This window comes from Ruditapes philippinarum, unplaced genomic scaffold (assembly GCF_026571515.1).
Source record: "Ruditapes philippinarum isolate M1 unplaced genomic scaffold, ASM2657151v2 ctg6737_1_1_1_1, whole genome shotgun sequence".
Lineage (NCBI taxonomy): Eukaryota > Metazoa > Mollusca > Bivalvia > Venerida > Veneridae > Ruditapes > Ruditapes philippinarum.
The window spans coordinates 28987-49764 of record NW_026867278.1 but is presented as its reverse complement, the minus strand read 5'-3'; the positions used below and the strand labels follow the sequence as shown (position 1 = coordinate 49764).

Here is a 20778-nt window from a genome sequence, read left to right as displayed (position 1 = left end):
AAGGGAAAAAATAGAGCTGTTTCTATTATTTCTTCGTAGAAAGCTATTACCGAAAGAGGATACCGCCTGATTCTATTTATACCTGATTTCATACAGTAATCTCCCTGACTTTGTAATTCACAATGAGTTTGATCCTCAAGACCAGCCGGGAAAAGACCAGTGTCAGTCATCTTTAGTTTACCTATATGTAGAAAAAAAGAAATGCCAAACAATAATAAGGACAGTAATTTTGATATGTGATGTGCAACGAGGCATGTTAAATATACCTCTTCTAGAAGATAAATTCTATCTGTGCGAATATAAAACTATAGCAAAAATATTACAAAACAAACAAAAACTCACTCCAAAAACATAAAAACACTTGAATTCTTATCATTTCGTTCATATGTAAAAAGTCTTACTGTGAAAGATGAACATTGAATCCAACTTACCATTTTGGAATGATCTAATCTTGCCAGCATCTTCGTCATTATGACCATAAAGATATGAGGCATCAAGGAATGATGTGGCCTGGTTAAGCTGGTCACGTCGACCTAAAACGATATGGTAAATTAAAATATACGCCTGTAATGGTGAATTTGATGATACATTAGATGATATAGTTGCTTGTGCATTTGATTCTATTTCACATACTTGTTATATAACTCTACACCTTATTTCCTCTTGTGGCAGAGGCCTTTAAGGCTTGAGCTAACACGTTTATTCCTGCGTGATCTAAATAGGTTTTAATTCTGGAGTTTACGCAACTATTAGCTTCAGCAGGTGAGGTGGTTTTGAATAACGTACTCGAGGTCAGCCAAAATAATTTTACCTGTTTTGGCGCCATGTGACCTAAATAATGTTTGTGGACTGTAAAACCAAAACAAAACAAACAAATTACATTTCTTTGCAGAAGTAACAACTAGTAATTCAAAGTAGTACGTAAAAGTGAATGATGAACATTAAAATGAAATTTATCATGATAATATTACTAACCATATATATAATACACTAGTATAAGTAGGGACAAATGTTTCTACATCCTTGGCTATAAAAGTATCCAGTGCATACAGGACTTTTACGGATGTCAATAATATAATGGTGCTACTGTAACAGTTCTCTCAGACTAGTACTAGAAAATGCATGAAGTAAAAATACCTATATCACACGAATCAGAATGTCCAGCAATAGATCTAACAAAGTTCATGCAAGGTTCATGAAATCTCTGGTCTCCGGCATCAATAGGAATTGGGAAACATTCAGATCTGAAAAAAGTTAAAAGGTAAAATCAAAAATGGGGTTTGTGTTAATAATGATAAAGACTACGATGTCTTGTGGATAACTCGCCTTATTCACAACAGAAGAATGTTTAAGACACCTAGATATAACTGTTTTTCCGACATCATAGGTAAACAAACAACATTATATAACTACATGTATGTATGATATGAAGATTTTGTATGTTAGTGAGTAGTAAAGAAAATGATATTAAAGATAAGTTACGCGCGCTTTAAGTCCCATATAAATGTATTGGTTATAACATTTGAATCTTTAAAATGCAAAATGCGAGGTAACATTTCCCAAACACTCCTAGAATTTCAAGATATGACTTGTGTCACATACACAAATGGAATATTAAAGGTGCTCTTGCACCACTATAACAAAAAAATTATTACCTTTGCATAAGAACGTCTTTTGTTAGATTACAACATATAACAGTGGCGTCGTTAGCACCTCTTGCAATGGCTGTGTCTGTAAGGTCATGGTCAATCATCTGTCCCCATTGCATCACGTACAAACTAAGGTCCCTCTCTTTCAGTGGACAACAAGGGTCTTGATTGTGAACTACGTTACTAACTGTACGGGCGCTGGGTAGATATTCGCCTGTAACGCCGGTTTGGCGTGGTAATCCAATATCTAGAGTACACAGAAATGGCAAAAAGAGATTGTAATATAACATTGATTTTAATACGTCTGGGTTCATTTCTTTATTTAATATATTAGATGAATTGTCGAAAATATAAACTAAAATATCAAAATTGTATATATTATTAACATAACTAGATGTATCCATTTTCATTCTAATTGAATATTTACAAACCTTGACAAATATCTACTAGTAAAATACATTATCAGTGTTTTGTCTATCAAATAAGAAATTAGATCAAGGAGTGCAATATTTTCAAATACCATCCATATATTTTGGTTTTAAAAAACGAAGGTGTGGTCTGTTGGAACGTCCCCAAAGCGGATTTTGCAAGTTATTGCAGGAACCGTCGATTGTTCTATATTTAGCACTTGCATCACAAATTGCATCACGGCGAATACAGAATGGTGAAATAAGTTCATGCCATATTTGTGGTACACCGGGACACTGGTACAGTTCGTCTGGACTGACTCCAAGGCTTATATGTAAATAAACAAGCAATAAACGAAATAAACGATTTTTTCCCAAAGAAAAAGCCATGGTCACTCTCTGTCATATTTTATGTAACCCTTTGTAAAATCAAATGTACACATGTACCAACATGAATTCCGCAATATGTAAATAATGAAAGCTGATGACTCAAAATTTGTCATTCATTTTACTGTATAATAAATTCTTAAAATAATTAATTATAGATGTTTTTTTTTTTTTGATTTAGCGATCATTGAATGTATACATTTGTTGTCACTTATTTGCACATTGAATGACATACCACAATAATTATTGATTTTTTTTTTCTTAAGATCTTTAATGCCTGATAGTATAGTATACAGTTTGTAGTTACAACATCAACAAGCACCGTGACAGAAGTGAATACGTACGCATTGGAGATGAACTTTGTAGCAAACTGAACAATGTAACCGCTGTCCACTTGAACGGATGCCGGCAAGTTGAGATGTGAAAAGGCGGCGTAATGCTGATGGTACGTCTTTGGCATATATGGTGTCGGGTTCATAGCCTCATCATGTCCTATATAATGTATGTTGCCGTTGATACAAATTTTTGTGAGATTGTATGATAAAAAGTTGAGTGATATACAACGTAAATTTACAAATATAGATATGACAGTTAAAAGTTCAAAACATCGAACTAATGTATAAAGGGAAATATCCAATTATCCATACAAAGAACATACTGTATTTTATCAAAATATGTTATATATTAAATTACATATATTTTATATGGCCAATTAAGTTTAATATGCGATATTTTATGGTATAATATGTTGCAAGGTCTATATAAATCCTGTTTCTGTTTGTACAATGAAACAAGATAAGCATCATCATGTTTTGTATCATGTATACAATACAAATAACGAATGCATATCTTGTCATTTATTGCAAGATCCTTGATTAAAATGCAATTAAATTAGTTTAAGGAAATAACGAGCACATCTGCTCGAATGACAATTAATGTTTTGAAACTAAACAAAGAGTGTAATATACATTCTAATTATATTTACTGTGCAAATATACACACAATTTACACACAATTTACACTTTAACATGTATAATAGAAGTGTATACAGACGAGCTGTGCCGAAAATTCATATATCATTATAGCGGAACCTCACCATAAAGTCCCCTTGTATTAACAGTTATTTGAATTTATAGGTGTAATGTTTACGAAACTTGATAATTTTCAAATGGCAACATAATTGTAAAGCATTATCCCCTTCCACACAAAAAAATGATTGCACGCGAATGTTGCATCTTCTGTCTCATTTTACAATAGATTGTCATTTTCGACTGTGCAAATACAGATCCTTTTGTGTTTGATAAAAGGGGATACTGAAATGGTGTGTTGCATTTTTAAAGCATATTGTCTAATTTTTAAAATCGGCTGTTGGTTGGAGGGGTTAATTTTGAATACCCTATCTTGAGTTTCAAATTTGCAGAATTTACCTTAAGCGCTGACAAATACATAAGAACTCTGTTCTGTCTTGTAAAAATGTGAAACATCTTTAAAGACTTCCCTTCGCATTCTTTTGTCCTAAACAAATATAACAAATGTTAAAAACTACCTGTCATACTGAAGTATTCATTCAGTTGTTTTTCACTGGCAAGAGAAGCTCTAGCTTTTGTTATAGCTTGCATGATAATGGCGCGAATCTGCATCATGTTCATTCCTGCGCATGACCCGCCCATCATCTGCGCATGCGCACACCATGTTACCAGTGGACAGACAAAAAGCAACAGCCGGATCATTGACATCTGTGAAAATAATAAATTAAATATAACATTGCACCTTTGTTTAATTAATCGTAAAAAAATCAGTATGCACAAAGATCATACATGTTCAATGTCCTAAGTATAATATATAAGATTGTTCCTTTTTTAATGAATCGTACGGACGCAGTGTGTACAAAGAAACGATACAATGTCCAATGTATAATGAGAAAATTGTTAAAGAAAGAAATAAAGAAAGGAAGAAAGAAAGGAAGAAAGAAAGCTTTAAGAGTTATTTCAGTACAAAAAAATATATTTATAACTGTCTTGCAAAGATTTATTGAACATTAATCAAAGTACTCATGATCATTGAACTATAGAAAAAAATAATTGTGTAAATTTACTTAAACTTACATTGTGGCGACCTGATTTTTTTTTACAAATAAAACATATTATACAATCTTATATACATATGAGATAATTAAGAATGGTTAAACATTTTATAAACTTTTCGCCGACATTCTTGCTTTGTTTCAAACATTTCAAGTAAAATCTGTATTTTGTAATACACGGTCTTCTTCCGCAGAAGGACGACAAACATATAAGTCCGGACAGAATGTACTCCTTTGATGTACACCGCTATAACATGTAAGGTTTGAAGTTAACACAAGTTTCATGAGTTGTACATGATGTCATTTGTCACATTCGGAAACACAGAGACATTAAAACTATAAACCTTACATAAGCATGCGAAAATAGGCACAAAACATGTTATATTTAAAACGTAATTTGCATTTCGAATTCACATTCAGTTAAACACGATTAAATTCAACAATTAAGACATTTCTCGTCTGATACACAAGTCGTGCTTTCCTTCACTTACCTTAAATGTAATTGCTGTACATACATTTATTACAATTAGACACAAAATGATGTTAAAATGTTTTTGTCTCAATAAGCAAGTGTTAAATTGGATTACCATTATTTTTTTTATTTCAGTGTTTAACAATATTCATAGGTTGAAAGTTCAACACGAGCTAGACACTTAAGTTGCCGTACAGGCATTCTAGTTGCCTTGGTCATTGACCTTTACTCCCAGCCCCGCCCCACAAACCACATCAAATGTACTTTTTGATCATTCTAATGTTTTCAATAACATCTAAAAATTTATAATATAATTCAACTTTTGTTGCCAGCGATTAAAAGAATACAATTAAAATGACAACACTATTTATATAGTCTTTCCTATTGTCACGTAATTTTTATCAGTATAACGCCATAGTGAATGAGATCATATCCTACATGCATCACTAGTTCTTTTTATCTCAGCATGTTATGCACACGTGGTAAAAGGACCTCTATGGAGGATTTAAAAGAAAAGTCATCCGGTACATGTACAATTCCAAGAGCACAACTTTATAACAACGTTATAATCTTAGATTGAAACAAATTGAACTATATTGTCTTGATATCTAACAAACAATTTTCCAAGATTACAAACTATTTTATAAATCATTATACCATTAGAGTTTTAAAATTGTTCACAAATTCCAAAAAGAAAAAGATCTTGAGCTTTGATCACCGCATGTCTTTAATACGTGAAAGCTAACATCTATTTAAACAAAATCTGCATATAAGCCTTCACGATATTATTATCATTCACCCCACATAATTATGCAGTTATTTTGCATTTATTGCATTATGATAATCTCTTTTCTTAGCATATCAAATAATACATCATGTTTTGTTCATGTGAATTGGTCTAAATATAAAAGGTATAAAGTATCATAAATAACGATGTTTATATATAGTATTTACTATCATATATGACAACAAACCATGTAAAAATTATTTATAAAATAAATGTTATTGGTTAGTGTGAGATGTACGATCTGATATTACATAATTATTAGTGTATGGCAGATAATAAATTGTTCTGAAACAAAGTATTATTTTTCATCAAATATATATTCATACTTCATTATTTAGAGCTTCATCAACATTTTAAAAGAATTATGTTATAAGAATATCCAGAAGATAAATTTGAGCCGTGTCACGACAAAACCAACATAATGGGTTTGCGACCAGCATGGATCCAGACCAGCCTGCGCATCCGCGCAGTCTGATCAGGATCCATGCTGTTCGCTTACAAACCATATAACAAGTAGAGAAACTGATAGCGAACAGCATGGATCCTGATCAGACTGCGCGGATGCGCAGGCTGGTCTGGATCCATGCTGGTCGCAAACGCATTACGTTGGTTTTGTCGTGACGCGGCTCATTTCTATGGTTTTTATCAATAATGAAAACACTTTTGGAAAATGGGCCTATTGTAGACCAATCCACTTTAAGCATTATAGAAAATAACACATCGGACATTATCAATTTAGCAAATGATGAAATTAAACATGATACATTAAATTTTAGCCTACTTCTACCTTTATAATGAAGTACACAGAACCTTGTCTCAGCCATACTTAAATAATCGTAAAATGCAAATGGCAACAAAACACACTGTATTAAGTGTTGTATCAAATGTTGTTCTTGATTCAAGAAATTATTACTAATATGTTGTGCAAACTAATATCTGAAAACATATTGTGAGTTTATGACATGCTTTTCATTATAATAGATAAAAGGTAATTTCAATAAAATAAATGTCACGGCGATAAAACCACACTGCTCACACTGCCTCGTGCCATTAAAGTCATTTAATATCAAAGAAGTGACCTGTTTTTGTGTCTCTAAAATTCAAAATGAAGCTTCCCAAGGCTCAACGGTAAGTCAATATATCGTTTTGCACATCCACTTTGATGTAGCTCAACAAGATTCGAGCTTATGTTACTTAGTATATATCTTTTTAGTAGTAAAACAACAACAATTAATGAGTGGGAGAAAACAGAAGTTAAAGATAGAGTTGTTTGGAGTTTCGATTGTTTGTTATAGTTATAACTTTGGGTGGATCGACCCAAAACCAAAACCAACGTAAGATATAAAAAAAATAGAATAAAATAAAGAAAGAGAAAAAAGACAAAACAGGTTAGTGATATTAATATTGGTTTAAAATGAGTAAACGATACTGTGGAATAGCCGTTGGTTCAGGATATATCAAGTTGATTTACTTAGAACATGGAAAATATCTTTAAAGGAATATAGCTCCGCCAAAGAGTATTGAGCTCCACAAAAGTACGTGAAATGTATAGTTTGCAATTCCAGGACCACAGTGCCGATCATCAATAGATTGACGTCATTGTACGACGAATACTACAGTAAGTCCATTTAAATTAATGTCTAGTGAAAAGTGTGACCGAAATTCAATCTTCTTTTTGAGTTTATCTAAATAATCAACTTTGCTTACATCTTCATCACTCTGTGCAGCTTAATCTAAGATATTCGTTTTCGGTTTATAAAAACCTTTTAATTAAAGAGTACAATTTTGTCCATCTATTTATGAAACAGATATAAAAATCATTTTAATACAATAACATTTGTTTTGTAATTTTAATAAAAAAATATATGTAATAAGAATTCACCTACCTTTGTCGGACTTTCCTATGTCAAAGAATGCAATCTAACACTAGTGGTGTTCGCGCATGCGCTATTGAAAGTGAATCGACGTCGTTGAAAACTTGTAACTTCGCTTGTAACTTCCATAATAAAATTTATGTTTCATCGCGTCAAGTTGCGTATACGTGGTCATTTTCTGAAGCGAAAGAAAACATGTACATGTATATACATGAATGTAATTTTATGGCTTGAGTCATGTTCTTTTTTCACTTATAAGACTGTCCACATATACGGCTGTGCTATTTCCGAGACAAATTCATGTCATACGATGAAATAAATGTATCTTGGGCATGATTAGAGACTAAAATAAACATTTTATGTAGTAATATTTAGATACAAATTATATAAACAGTCATAAATCGTTTTCGAAATTCTGCCAATTGTCTTTTTTCATACAATAATATATTTATGATTAAATTTTATTAAGAACTCCTTATAAGCGTTTACCAGCCATAATTATTTTGCAAAAACTAAATTTGAATAAAATTCCTAATCGGTTGAATACATACATGGTTTTTGGTATCATTTGAATACAGATGCTTTGCAACATAGAATAGTTTATACAAATAAGAATCACGAGCTAAATAAAAAATATACATGATATTGCAATACATACTGACCCAACCTCGAAGATTCAGGATGTTTTTGAGTGTCTGCTTTGTTTGGTTTTTGGGCACACCAACACAATTTATGTGACAAGGCGCCGAAACAGGAAATATGATTTTTGCTAACTTCTGGTGTTACAAACTTAAAGCAACACCGGGGATAAAAACCACCACACGTGAAAGAACTATTAGATGTGTGGACTCGAGTAGTTCGAATCCATTTAGTAGCCTCTTATGATCACACAGGGATAAACGATGGCTGTAATTCTGATGCATCTGCCGTTCTGCACATTATGCCTCAGAATTTAATATCCTAGTATTATGTGAGATGGTGAATTCAAATATTTCTTATCACCGTAAGAATTGATTCTTAAAGAACAAATAAGCTTTATTTCTTACATCACATCTCCGGCTTACTAATACGTTGGTGCCTGAAGGGATTTTCAACCGTATTTTATTTACACTTTAACCTGCTTTTCCGTCCAGTCAGAAGGTCTAAGTTTTAATGTGGTGTTTGTAGTTTTCACCCCGGGTCACGGCAGAAATTGACATTGAATTTATCAGATCACAGTCTATCCATCATATCATTCATGGGCAGGCTGTCAAGCAGTTTACAGGAACTTATAACTTCTGTACATGCCAGAGCAGAGGTATAGTGCGGATGATCGTAGGAAGGATTTTATGATCAATCAAAACGAAAGTGACCTGCATCGTCCTGGAATCGAATCCGGATTCTATCTATTTAGCTAATCGGACGGTGCAATTTTATATTTCAGTTTATTGTTTCCTTTAAATTATCATCTTCTTCAGCTACATGTATTTATTCGTTTTAAATATCGTCGCGTCCATTTGGACATTAACATAAAAAACAGGTCAATGACTAAGACAGTTAGACGCTCTTATAAATCCTTTAAGCTCTTTAAAAAGTTTTATTTTTCCATGTAAGTGTCCAGTAGACATGTGGAAGTCATACAGCACATCTGTCACATGGATAACTATGATTTTTTAAATTATCTAAACAGTGTTGGAAGTACATTTCACCTTCCCGACGCGTAACCGTGAAAAAAATGGGGGCAATGAGCCATGTTTTGCATGAATTCTGGCAGTTCCACAATGTCTTGGTAGTTTCGAATAGCGAGAGATATGCCCTTACCGGCTGTGTTGGTGATATAGCTACGATTTGGTCATGTTTTGATGGGATTTACAGACGGACTTTCAGATCCAAAAGTGAACGTCTCGCTTTTCTCCGGATTTAAAGTCTTACCGTCATTGATGTGGTCATATGGCGACCTTCAAGCTGAACTGCTGGAGAGAGTCATGCCACATCCTACCGGTGTAGATACGAATAGAACACCAGGTGGTGCATTATTCATAGTCGTTATCGTATAAAGCTCATCAGGGATCTCTATTCGACGCTTTGCTCTAAAATTTGATGATGAACTGTATTTTGAGCAAGCAGTTGTTGCTTTATGTTGGATAGAGATGCTCTTATATCTGATACCGGAACATAAATATGATGATGACAGTGGATTCTTCTCATAAACAGACGCAAAACAAACAGATATGCTGTTTCGATATAATTGTAATAAGGTTTTCCATTAATCTTGCAACAAATTACTCTCTGTATCAGTTTGTGTGTCTGTATTTACCGTCAGTCTTTCTGTTCGTTCAACTGGCTGTATGTATGATGTCTTTCACACCCAACGTAACTCTATTTGTCTTTGCAGAAATAATATTTTAAGGTTGTTAAAGTTCGTTCTGAAAATGAGTTTATTTGAGAACATCTGTCTATTTGTTGTTGCTGTTTTGTCAGTCCATTTTTCTCATTTTTTGTCAGTCCTGACTTAATTCTATGAAGATTAAAATATATATATTTTTGAAACTGCTTAAAAACACTAGCCTAGAGGGGGAGATAACTTTTACTATATTGTGATCTATTTTTGATAAGTTTGTAAAAAAAATAATCGTCGCAAAATAGATACATTTATTCAATTAACTCATTTTATTTATATAATATTCTTTTCCAATGAAGATAACATGACGTTTGTCGCAGATTTTACAAGTCAAAGTATAGCCGTTTGTTTAATGCCACAGATCAAAGATCACAGATTTGAAAACGTTTTCCTTGTGCTTATACAGCACGGTGAGATTATATGCTATTGAACATTTAGTACTATCAGTTATCAATATTTATTGGCATTTCATATATGGAACCATCAAAATAACACGACATGTTATAATTACAAGTGATTTTTGAAATATACTAAACGTGAGAAAAACTATTTCTGAAGAATTTGTAGTAGTAAAGTAAATCTTTTAACCACAACCCTCCTGTAACCAGTGTCCACCAGTATAGAGCTAGGCCAGTCCGCACTTCAGTGCTGTATACCAACTTTAAATTCGGACAATGTCACAAATAAAAGATGGAAAAGTTTATTTAAGAAATTAGGCAAGTTATGGGTTGCTTGACATTTTGTTATATTACTGAAAAAAGTGCGAATGCACTTTATTGTTGGTGCTTGGCAAAAATGTAAGTGTAAGAGCTTATTTAAACAATCTTTTTTTTATAAAAAGAAATAAATGTATGAAAATTACAATAGGTAGCGCTAGAAATTATCTTTCGTGCACATTTATTAACACATGTGAGAGACATATTTGATTAGTCAATAGATGTCAATTTAATCACATGACATTTGTGTAGCTTGTTTCGGAGTAAAAAATGTTCATGTATTCCATCTAAAAGTTTTACAGATGATATAATAAAACCACCCGTCCTATTATTATTGTTATTATTTTGATATTTTCTGTGCCTTTTGTAGTTTCTTATAATAGAAAGAATTATACATTCATTGTAACTTCACGTAAAATAACGTTTCTCCAATCTACATGTTTGTATTTACATTTTTATTAGTTTGTAGAGATACCAATATCATCTGCAACTAATATTTTCTCCAGTTAACACATATGGCTCTGACACATTTTCATTCTTCGCCGCAGACTTTTGTTTTCATTTTTTTCTTTGTATAAAATTCTAAAAGCAAAGTTATCTTCTCCTACTTTCATAATAAGACGTTGTTGTTGTTGTTTTATTTTCCATTGAACACGAGACCTTATATTGTATGTTAATAAACCAGCTATATTTAGGTTTCAGACTTTACTAGAGGAGTCCTGATTCCTGCCATGTGTATCACTTCTGGCACGAGCAGGCACATTAATAAAACCGCCAACATGATAGGTTCCTTAAAAGAAACAATATAAAGTTTGTAGCGGTTTCGAATCCACAGTGTTGAAGGTCAAGCAATTCCATGTATGCCTACCCAACCACAAGAACACGGACTGGATCTAATTTTTTCTCACCTGCGCGTGCAATCAGTATTTTTGCCATTTAGAGATTGAACCCGGCCCTGCAGGCTTGAACTGTATTGCTATCACAGGGAAAGCGGGAAAGAAAGAAAGAAAGAAAGAAAGAAAGAAAGAAAGAAAGAAAGAAAGAAAGAAAGAAAGAAAAGATGATATTTCCGTAAAGAAGATTTTAAGATCAGCGATATCTATTTTCTATTTTTTGAAAGTTAAGTATTAAACAAAAATGAAGATATTAATTATCTTTTAAGAGTATGTTCTGATTTAAATTAATAATATTTTATTGCATATATAGATAATGAGATATACATCAATTCAATTACATCAACAAAATTACACAATATACAAAACGGTTAAGCCAAAGGTTTTTACAACATTATCGTGGGCCCTTCCCTGATGTTCTGATTTAGGTTCCTTCTAACTATATATGATTATCTTTAATTTAATTTTTACGTGAATGATATTTATAGTTATATTCATATTAATTTTATTATTTATTTGACATGATCTTTATATTCAATGTAATGCATGTATAGATGATAAACTATGTTTAAATCTAAAATCTAATAAACGACATTTTCTGTTCGGTTCTGTTTAATATAAATTCGGATTTAGTTTTTAAAGAAACGTACGTGTTGTTTGTGGTAAACGATTGACAAGATTTATACTCGACGAATTTGAGGACAAGAGTGGAAAATCGTGAAGTCTATATAAAATTGTTGTATATTATTAACAGTAAATTTAGTACATATGTATGAAAATGTGACAATTTCATTTTTTTTGTCGAAAAAAAAAGAAGTCATTATTATATTTTTGTAAAATTTCGAAGTGTTTTCTACCTGTTCTTTAACTATTTAAATAGTTTGTTTTCAAAATTTGTATACTGGAGAATCATATCTTTTCATGGAACAATAATTTTTCTTCCTCCCGTCAGTCCAACGAAATTTCATCCAGTCTGCTCTTAGCTTATTTTGCATTTGAGCCGCGCCATGAAAAAACCAACATAGTGCGTTTGCGACCAGCATGGATTCAGACCAGCCTGCGCATCCGCGCAGTCTGATCTGGATCCATGTTGTTCGCTTTCAGTTTCTCTTCTTGTAATAGGGTCTGTAGGATGCGCAGGCTGGTCTGGATCCATGCTGGTCGCAAACGCACTATGCTGGTTTTGTCATGACGCGGCTCATTTTACTTTTTTTTTACAAATAGACAATCCATTCACTTATTTAAGAACACGCGGAAACGCCATTTGTGACAAAATCAATAAAAATTAAGTGAATTTACAGTTACTCATTCGGAGGTATGACATCACAAAATAGTGTAATTGTCGAGCGTTTGGCACGCGCAGATATTGACCTCATGCCCTTGGGGATGCAAAAGTTATCATGCGTGTATCCATGCAGGTTTCATAATTATTGAAATGTGTGCAAAAAAATTAGTATGTACATACTTATGTAACATACACAAGGAAGTGTTGGTTACAGCAGACGACCGGAAAAGTGTTTGGTGCAGTACCACAAACAAACCCACCTTTTATGTGGTTATCGAAGGTTATCAGTTTAATTCATTATTGTTGAAAACTTACGGGAGTTGAAAAATCAAATTGCAAATATATTACAAGAGGGACATCATGGCCCTTTTATCGCTCAACTGGGTGTAATTACTTTCATATCTGATGTCCATAGAGTAAACACAATCATATACCTCTTAGATAAAAAAGCAGAAAAAGAAGGAGGAAAAAATGATAGTTTCGATGACCTTGACTTAAACCACAATGACCTCAAATCGCATTAAGAGGTAAACGTTCTTGTATGATACAAATGTCGGGCAGTTAAATGAAACTCCTTTTGAAGAGAAATAGAATATATTTTAAGCATTGGTGACCTTGACCCCATTTCTCTCATACACCACGTAAGGGTAGATGTCCATGCAAGGTACATGTACATATATGATACCAAACATGGCCGCCAGTAAACGAAAGGTTCCATGAGGAAAAGGAGAATAATCTATTTTAGCAGTGAACTTTATGAAATTTTTTTTGCAAGCAATATTTCATAAGAACATCAACATTATTCATTTTTATTTGTTTGGGTCGTCAGACCAAACAAATAATGGTAGCAAAATTTCAGACTCTGATGCTGTTAATTGCAAATGCCGAAAGTAGTCGGCTTTTTTGAAGCGGTTACTTCCCTTAATATGTACACTAACGCCGAAAAATTCAGGGGAGATCACTGCGTAAAGATGGTCAAATGACAGGTGCATTAATTTTCAAGCAAAATAGTTCCCGAATGGTCGAAGATTTCTAATATTGTTTTATACTTTATAGATATACATGTTTATAATAAGTTCCATGATTATTTACATCTGTGTTAAACAACAGTTAGCGTCGAAATAATAAAGGTTACAAACCCTAATTTAAAATAATATGGATTTATTCAGGCCAATAACATATAACTTCATCGTGGCCGAGGGGTTTGCCCGCTCGCTTTGGAAGCGAGAGGTCTGGAGTTCAAATCCCAGTTAAGGCAACTCATTTTTTTTTCAAATTGTTTAAGTCAAATAAACATTGAATTGAATATCAGTGTTGCAATTAGTCTTATAGCCGATTTACTACAATTAAAACGCTGGAAAGCATTGGAGGCACTATACAAAAAACTGGTTTATAATCTCACAACCTTCACCTGACCCAAACAAATTCAGCGCCTTCTGTGCTTTGATTATTGTTTTCATCACTATTTGGAATTTTTATGGAAAATGTGCTCATTGTAGAGCTATCCACTTTAAAGCTGCATGTCTCCAGATTCTTGCTAAATTTTCATGAAAATTTTGAAAATGCGTTTTAAATGTGAAATATTATGAAGTAAAAAACAAAGAAATTTAAAATTGTGAACTTAAAATCCTTGGAAATGATAAGAAGTCAAAATATGCAAAAATAGACTACTGCGTTAGCCATGCAGTAGTAATATTGTGATAAATACAATGTACTGCAAAATCAGTCATTTATCGCACACATGTAAATTAACTTTTCTTCAACTCTTGATCATATTTTTTTCAAGTTTTATCTGGAGGCATGCAGCTTTAATGTTCATTTAAACTTGCACATTATACCATTTCTAGTTTTCCTGTTTGTTTATTATATTCAGTTTTTCTAGTTCCTTTTTTATGTTTCGATATTATAATTTTGACACTCTGAAGGTCGTATGACGACATTCAAGCTTCACTGGTGAAGAAGTCCTTCAGGTGCCCTTCATGCATTATTTCAGGCACAGTGCACCTGGGCAGAACCATCGATCTTTCGTAACCTAGCTGGATAGCGTAATCTCTTATATGAATTCAGTATTGGGACAGCGGTAAGGGGCTTTTACTATTCAGTCATAGAGACCCCCTGTCAGTTCTTCTCAATATTCTTCCCAGAAAAAACAAGAGCACCGCTCGGCGGAGCATTATATGCCCGAAAGTGTTTATTTTAGTAAGGACGAAGTATTTGTAAGACATTGGAATTAGCTGTTCATCCTATAAGATTTTACAGCTGTAGGTTTATTAATACTTAAGTTATTGAGGTAATTTAAGGTAATAGTAACCTTGACCTTTGACATTGTGACCCCAAAATCAATAGGGGTCTTCTATCCAATATGGACAATCATCCTAAGAAGTTTGAATATGTGGGCCAAATGGAACTTTAGTTATGCTCAGTTTTAAGGTAAAAGTTACTTTGACCTTGTGACCCCAAAATCAATAGGGGTCTTCTATCCAATATGGACAATCATCCTATGAAGTTTGAATATTGTTGGCCAAATTGAACTAATGCTCCAGAAACTGTTTTCAGTTTTAAGGTAATAGTGACCTTGACCTTGTAACACAAAATCAATTGCAGTCTTCTACCCAATATGCACAATCATCCTATGAAGTTTGAATATTGTGGGTCAAATGGAACTTAAGTCATGCTCTAATTGAAACTGTTTTCAGGTCCAAATTAATGAAAACGAACTCAAACTTCCTATTATGTATTGGATTCCTAAATTACATAAAAAACCTTACAAAGCCAGATTCATTGCTAATTCTACATCTTGCACCACAAGTAAACTTTCTATTTTATTGACGTCTTGTTTGACTGCCATTTAAAACACGTGTAATTATATATTGTGATAAAGTCTATGAAAACACAGGCAAACATCTCTTTTGGTCAATTAAAAATTCTGGTGAAATCTTGGATAAATTCAAAATTAAGAACTTTCAAGCTTCAACTGTCAGTACATACGATTTTTCTACACTTTATACAACTTTGCCACATAAATTAATCAATGATAAACTAATTTCCCTAATTCAGAAAACTTATGCACGGGAAAAAGTTACCTTTCTAGCATGTAATTCTAACAAAGCTTTTTTTACTTACGGTATTGTTAAACATTATACTATGTGGACCTGTGACGAAGTTTGTAGAGCACTCTCTTTTCTTTTAGACAACATTTATGTCAGGCTTGGTAATACCCTATTCAAACAGATCATAGGAATTCCTATGGGTACTAATTGTGCACCCCTGGTCGCCGATTTGTTTTTGTACTGCTATGAAAGAGACTTTATGTTGAGTCTCTCTGAAGATAAACAACAAGATGTTATAGTCGCATTTAATAATACTTCCAGATACCTTGATGACATTTTTAATTTAGATAATCCTTATTTTGATCAAATGGTGTCTGACATTTATCCGCATGAACTACAACTTAATAAAACAAACTCTTGAAATTTTAGTACATCATTTTTGGATCTTCATATAACTATCAACAACAATTCTATTCACACGAAAATCTATGATAAAAGAGATGACTTTGACTTTTGTATAGTTAATTATCCACATTTAGATGGAGACGTACCCCATGCAACATCTTACGGGGTTTATGTTTCTCAGTTAATTAGATTCGCTAGAGCTTGTAGCAACGTGAAGGATTTCAACGAGCGGAATATTTTTATTACCAGCAATTACGGAAATATTTTACTAAATTTTACAATCGTAACTTTGATTTAATTTCTAAATTCAATAGTGATTTAAAAACTCTTCTGCGACAAGGGATTAGCCAGCCTGGTTTTTATGGCGATGTGATTGATTTTGGGTCATGGATTTTTTTAGTGCTGTTTTTACTAAAGTCATTAAACGTTTTATTAAAAGAGGTTATGACCCTACTATTTTAAGACATATACTGCATGTTTATATTCAACCCTTTTACAGTTGGACACTACGCTTTCCTCTTTTGATTGCATCTGACGGACCAAGTGGGAGACTCTATGATGGATAGTTCGTAAAGCCCTTTGGGACTGAATTGTCTTAATGTTCGTCTTCTGCCTTGCTTCGTCGGGCCCTTGTAGGTGATTTTCTTGTTGCTCTGTCTTCCTTTAGGACATTGAGTACTTTTGTTATGGTCATTTGGTTTACTTTTATATGTTTCTACGTGATCATTTTAGTGTTTTACTTATTTAACCTTTTGTAACCATGACAACTGTTAGAATTTCACTTGGCGGGGATTCATTTTATTTACACTGTCTCGTTTATAGGAACATGGTGGGGCTTAGAGCGAGGTTTGGTGCACCATTAACCGGTTTAAACTCCCCAGCAGTCATTATTATGCTGCTGACCGTTCCAAGGCGGCGCCCCACTGTGTTCCTCAGATGTATGTCTATGTTGTTTCATACTGTTTTGGCGACACTTTTGCTTGTGTCCCCTTGTTGTTTTCTCGTCTACGGTAAGTATCTTCCCCTTTGCCTCTAGTTTTTATTTCTTTGATTACCCCCCCCCCCTTCCCCCGGTCTCCTTCCCCTTTGTGGGCCTATTGTTCTTTTCTTTGAATTCCTAATCAGTTACAAATTATTTATCATTTAATGATTAACCTGTCCGTGCTCTGTCTTTGCCCTGTCCTGTTTTTGTTTGGGGTCCGCCTGGGCTCCTTGCCATTGGTTCTTGTTGCTGGGTCATATGGGGGTTGCGTTCATTGAACGCCGCCTTTCCTTGTTGATCTTGTTTATCATATTTTAAACTAAAAGTTACTTTGACCTTGTGACCACAAAATCAATAGGGGTCTTCTACCCAATATGGACAATCATCCTATGAAGTTTGAATATTGTGGGCCAAATGGAACTTAAGTTATGTTCCGGAAACTGTTTTCAGTTTTAAGGTAATAGTGACCTTGACCTTGTAACTCCAAAATCAATAGGGGTCTTCTACCCAATATAAACAATCATCCTATGAAGTTTGAATATTGTGGGCCAAATTGAACTTGAGTTATGCTCCGGAAACTGTTTTCAGTATTAAGGTAATTGCGACCTTAACCTTGTGACCCCAAAATCAATAGGGGTCTTCTACCCAATATAGACAACCATCGTATGAAGTTTGAATATTGTGGGCCAAATGGAACTTAAGTTATGCTCTTGAAACTGTTTTCAGTATCAAGGTAATTGTGACCTCGACCTTGTGACCCCAAAATCAATAGGGGTCTTGTACCCAATATGGACAATCATCCTATGAAGTTTGAATATTGTGGGCCAAATGGAACTTAAGTTATGCTCCGGAAACTGTTTTCAGTATCAAGGTAATTGTGACCTCGACCTTGTGACCCCAAAATCAATAGGGGTCTTGTACCCAATATGGACAATCATCCTATGAAGTTTGAGTATTGTGGGCCAAATGGAACTTAAGTTATGCTCCGGAAACTGTTTTCAGTTTTAAGGTAATTGTGACCTTGACCTTTGACATGGTGACCCAAAAATCAATAGGGGTCTTCTACCCAATATGGACAGTCATCCTATGAAGTTTGAATATTGTGGGCCAAATGGAACCTAAGTTATGCTCCGGAAACTGTTTTCAGTATTAAGGTAATAGTGACCTTGACCTTTGACCTTGTGACCCCAAAATCAATAAGGGTCTTCTACCCAATATGGACAATCATCCTATGAAGTTTGAATATTGTGGGTCAAATGGAACTTAAGTAATGCTCCGGAAGCTGTTTTCAGTATTAAGGTAATAGTGACCTTGACCGTTGCCCTTGTGACCCTAAAAAATCTATAGGGGTCTTCTAACCAATATGGACAATCATCCTATGAAGTTTGAGTATTGTGGGTCAAATGGAACTTAAGTTATGCTCCGGAAACTGTTTTCAGTTTTAAGGCAATAGCGACCTTGACTTTTGACCCCAAAATCAATAGGGGTTTTCTACCCAATATGGACACTTATCCAAAGAAGTTTGAATATTGTGGGCCAAATGGAACTTAAGTTATGCTCCGGAAACCAAATTGCTAACGGACGGATGGACAGACAGACAGACGGACGCCAGGGGGTATAACATAATATGCCTTTTCGGGCATATAAAAACAGTCTCCTCACATCGATTACCTCCCTTTGCAGATTGTATTGATAAGGGGAGATCACTGCGTAGAAGATTGGAGTTTGACATGTTGTTAAATCTTACTTGAGTTAAGTAAGTCATGTCATTTAACTTTGACAACACAATAGTAATCACCATAAACATATAGATAATTATATGATATCAAACAAATCTATCAGTTTTAAATATCTTTATTTTGTGTATCAAAATCAGTGATTGAATATAATTATGTGAAGCATAACAATGTAACTTAACAAGAACAACACAATCATTTCATTAAGAAAGAAGCTCCAGAATTTACTTGAGGGTCAATCTCAGTCCATGTCTGTAACGTCGTTTTTCATTGGACAATAGTAAAGTCTATATAGTTCATTAATAACATGTAGATTTGAGATTTAACTTTAAACTCATTCAAACTAATCAACCAATTGTAAAACATCATAAATTCATTATAAAGACATTTGACTTTCATGCTACAGTGCTCATTAAATGTAAACACAATACACTCAAGCCTGTGAATTTAGACCATCCAAAGAGAGACCAATTGCATGGTCTTTACAGACAAGTGGTCTTTACACTTTAATCAATGAAAGTCTGTCAGGAGATTGGTCTTTACTTACAGGGTGGTCTTTATTCGAAGGTGGTCTTTAACATAGGTTTGCCTGTATAACCCTTGTCTAAGAGCTAAGGTCAAATAAACTTACAGACTGGTTATCTTAGGAACTCACCTAGCAAGAGATCAAACCCCAGTAGGGACAATACTTTATTTCCTTGAGCAAAAACCTATACAGTCATCGCTTAGTACTGTTGGTTCTTTGTATTTGAATTGTTTGCTTATTTAGGTCATGTCAAAGGCAGCTAACTTACATGCAAGTCTAAATTATCTTATTTTCACTTCCTGTTTACGTTTTTGCATTCTAATTATAGTCACGATTTAGAGTAGTCACAATTTAAATTTCATGCAATTCAGTAACACATTTGTGTTAACTTTTTTCAGTTTCAGTAAAGACTGATAAATTCTTAATAATACATTAATTTTCTGTTATTTTTTATATCTTTTTTTTGTATAACTTTGATAGGGTTAATTCTTCAATATAATGCTTAAGGTTTTAATGAATATACCAGCAGCAGTTTGTTTGATACAAACTTCTATGGAACAGCATTTCTGTGTTTATGCCCAGCTCCATATTTAAGTAGGAACAAACTAAAATAGGTCTTGAAATTCAACCAAATACTTATTCTATTCTTTACCAATATGGACCTTTCCGGTTTTTCATTTAGCCACACCTTTTCCATTCATTGCTAGGTCAACTGCTCACAAACAGTATCACAAACATAAGCACGTGTTCTTTTGTGCAAACCAGGTCAACCAGTGACTATATATTATCTCAGTGTAGCGATTGGATAACAAGTTAGCCAATTTACATTTAACTGTAAACACCGGAAAGGTCCATTCTGTAAAGTGAATAAGATAACTGTATACCATATCAATCATTATGCATATAATTATATTTACATGATAATAATCATTTAAAATTTCAGTCATTTTCACATATTAAACCAAAGTAGTTAAAAGTTGATTAAATGTATGCTTTTTTTCTGCATATTGTGGGCTTGACATATACCCTTGGGAATAGGAAGTTTTGAAAATTGTTTTTTCTTAAAGCTAAATAGCGCATACATTTAACCACAACAACCACCATTAGTATACTTGTTCTGATTCAGAAATGAAAATTACTATTTTT

General features: G+C 33.5%; 1 protein-coding gene across 3 annotated transcripts; it reads right to left on the bottom strand.

The window, feature by feature from the left end:
• Positions 1 to 82: 82 nt before the first annotated feature.
• LOC132735490 (peroxidase-like) lies at positions 83 to 7824 on the bottom strand (the record flags this gene model as incomplete). 3 transcript variants are annotated; one of them, XM_060722447.1, is given in 8 exon segments in its annotated part: positions 83 to 181; positions 432 to 533; positions 1138 to 1244; positions 1656 to 1896; positions 2170 to 2384; positions 2788 to 2935; positions 3990 to 4179; positions 7672 to 7824. In XM_060722447.1, coding segments are annotated over 7 exon segments (1102 nt in total), but the record flags the coding sequence as incomplete, so codon positions are not given.
• Positions 7825 to 20778: the final 12954 nt, after the last annotated feature.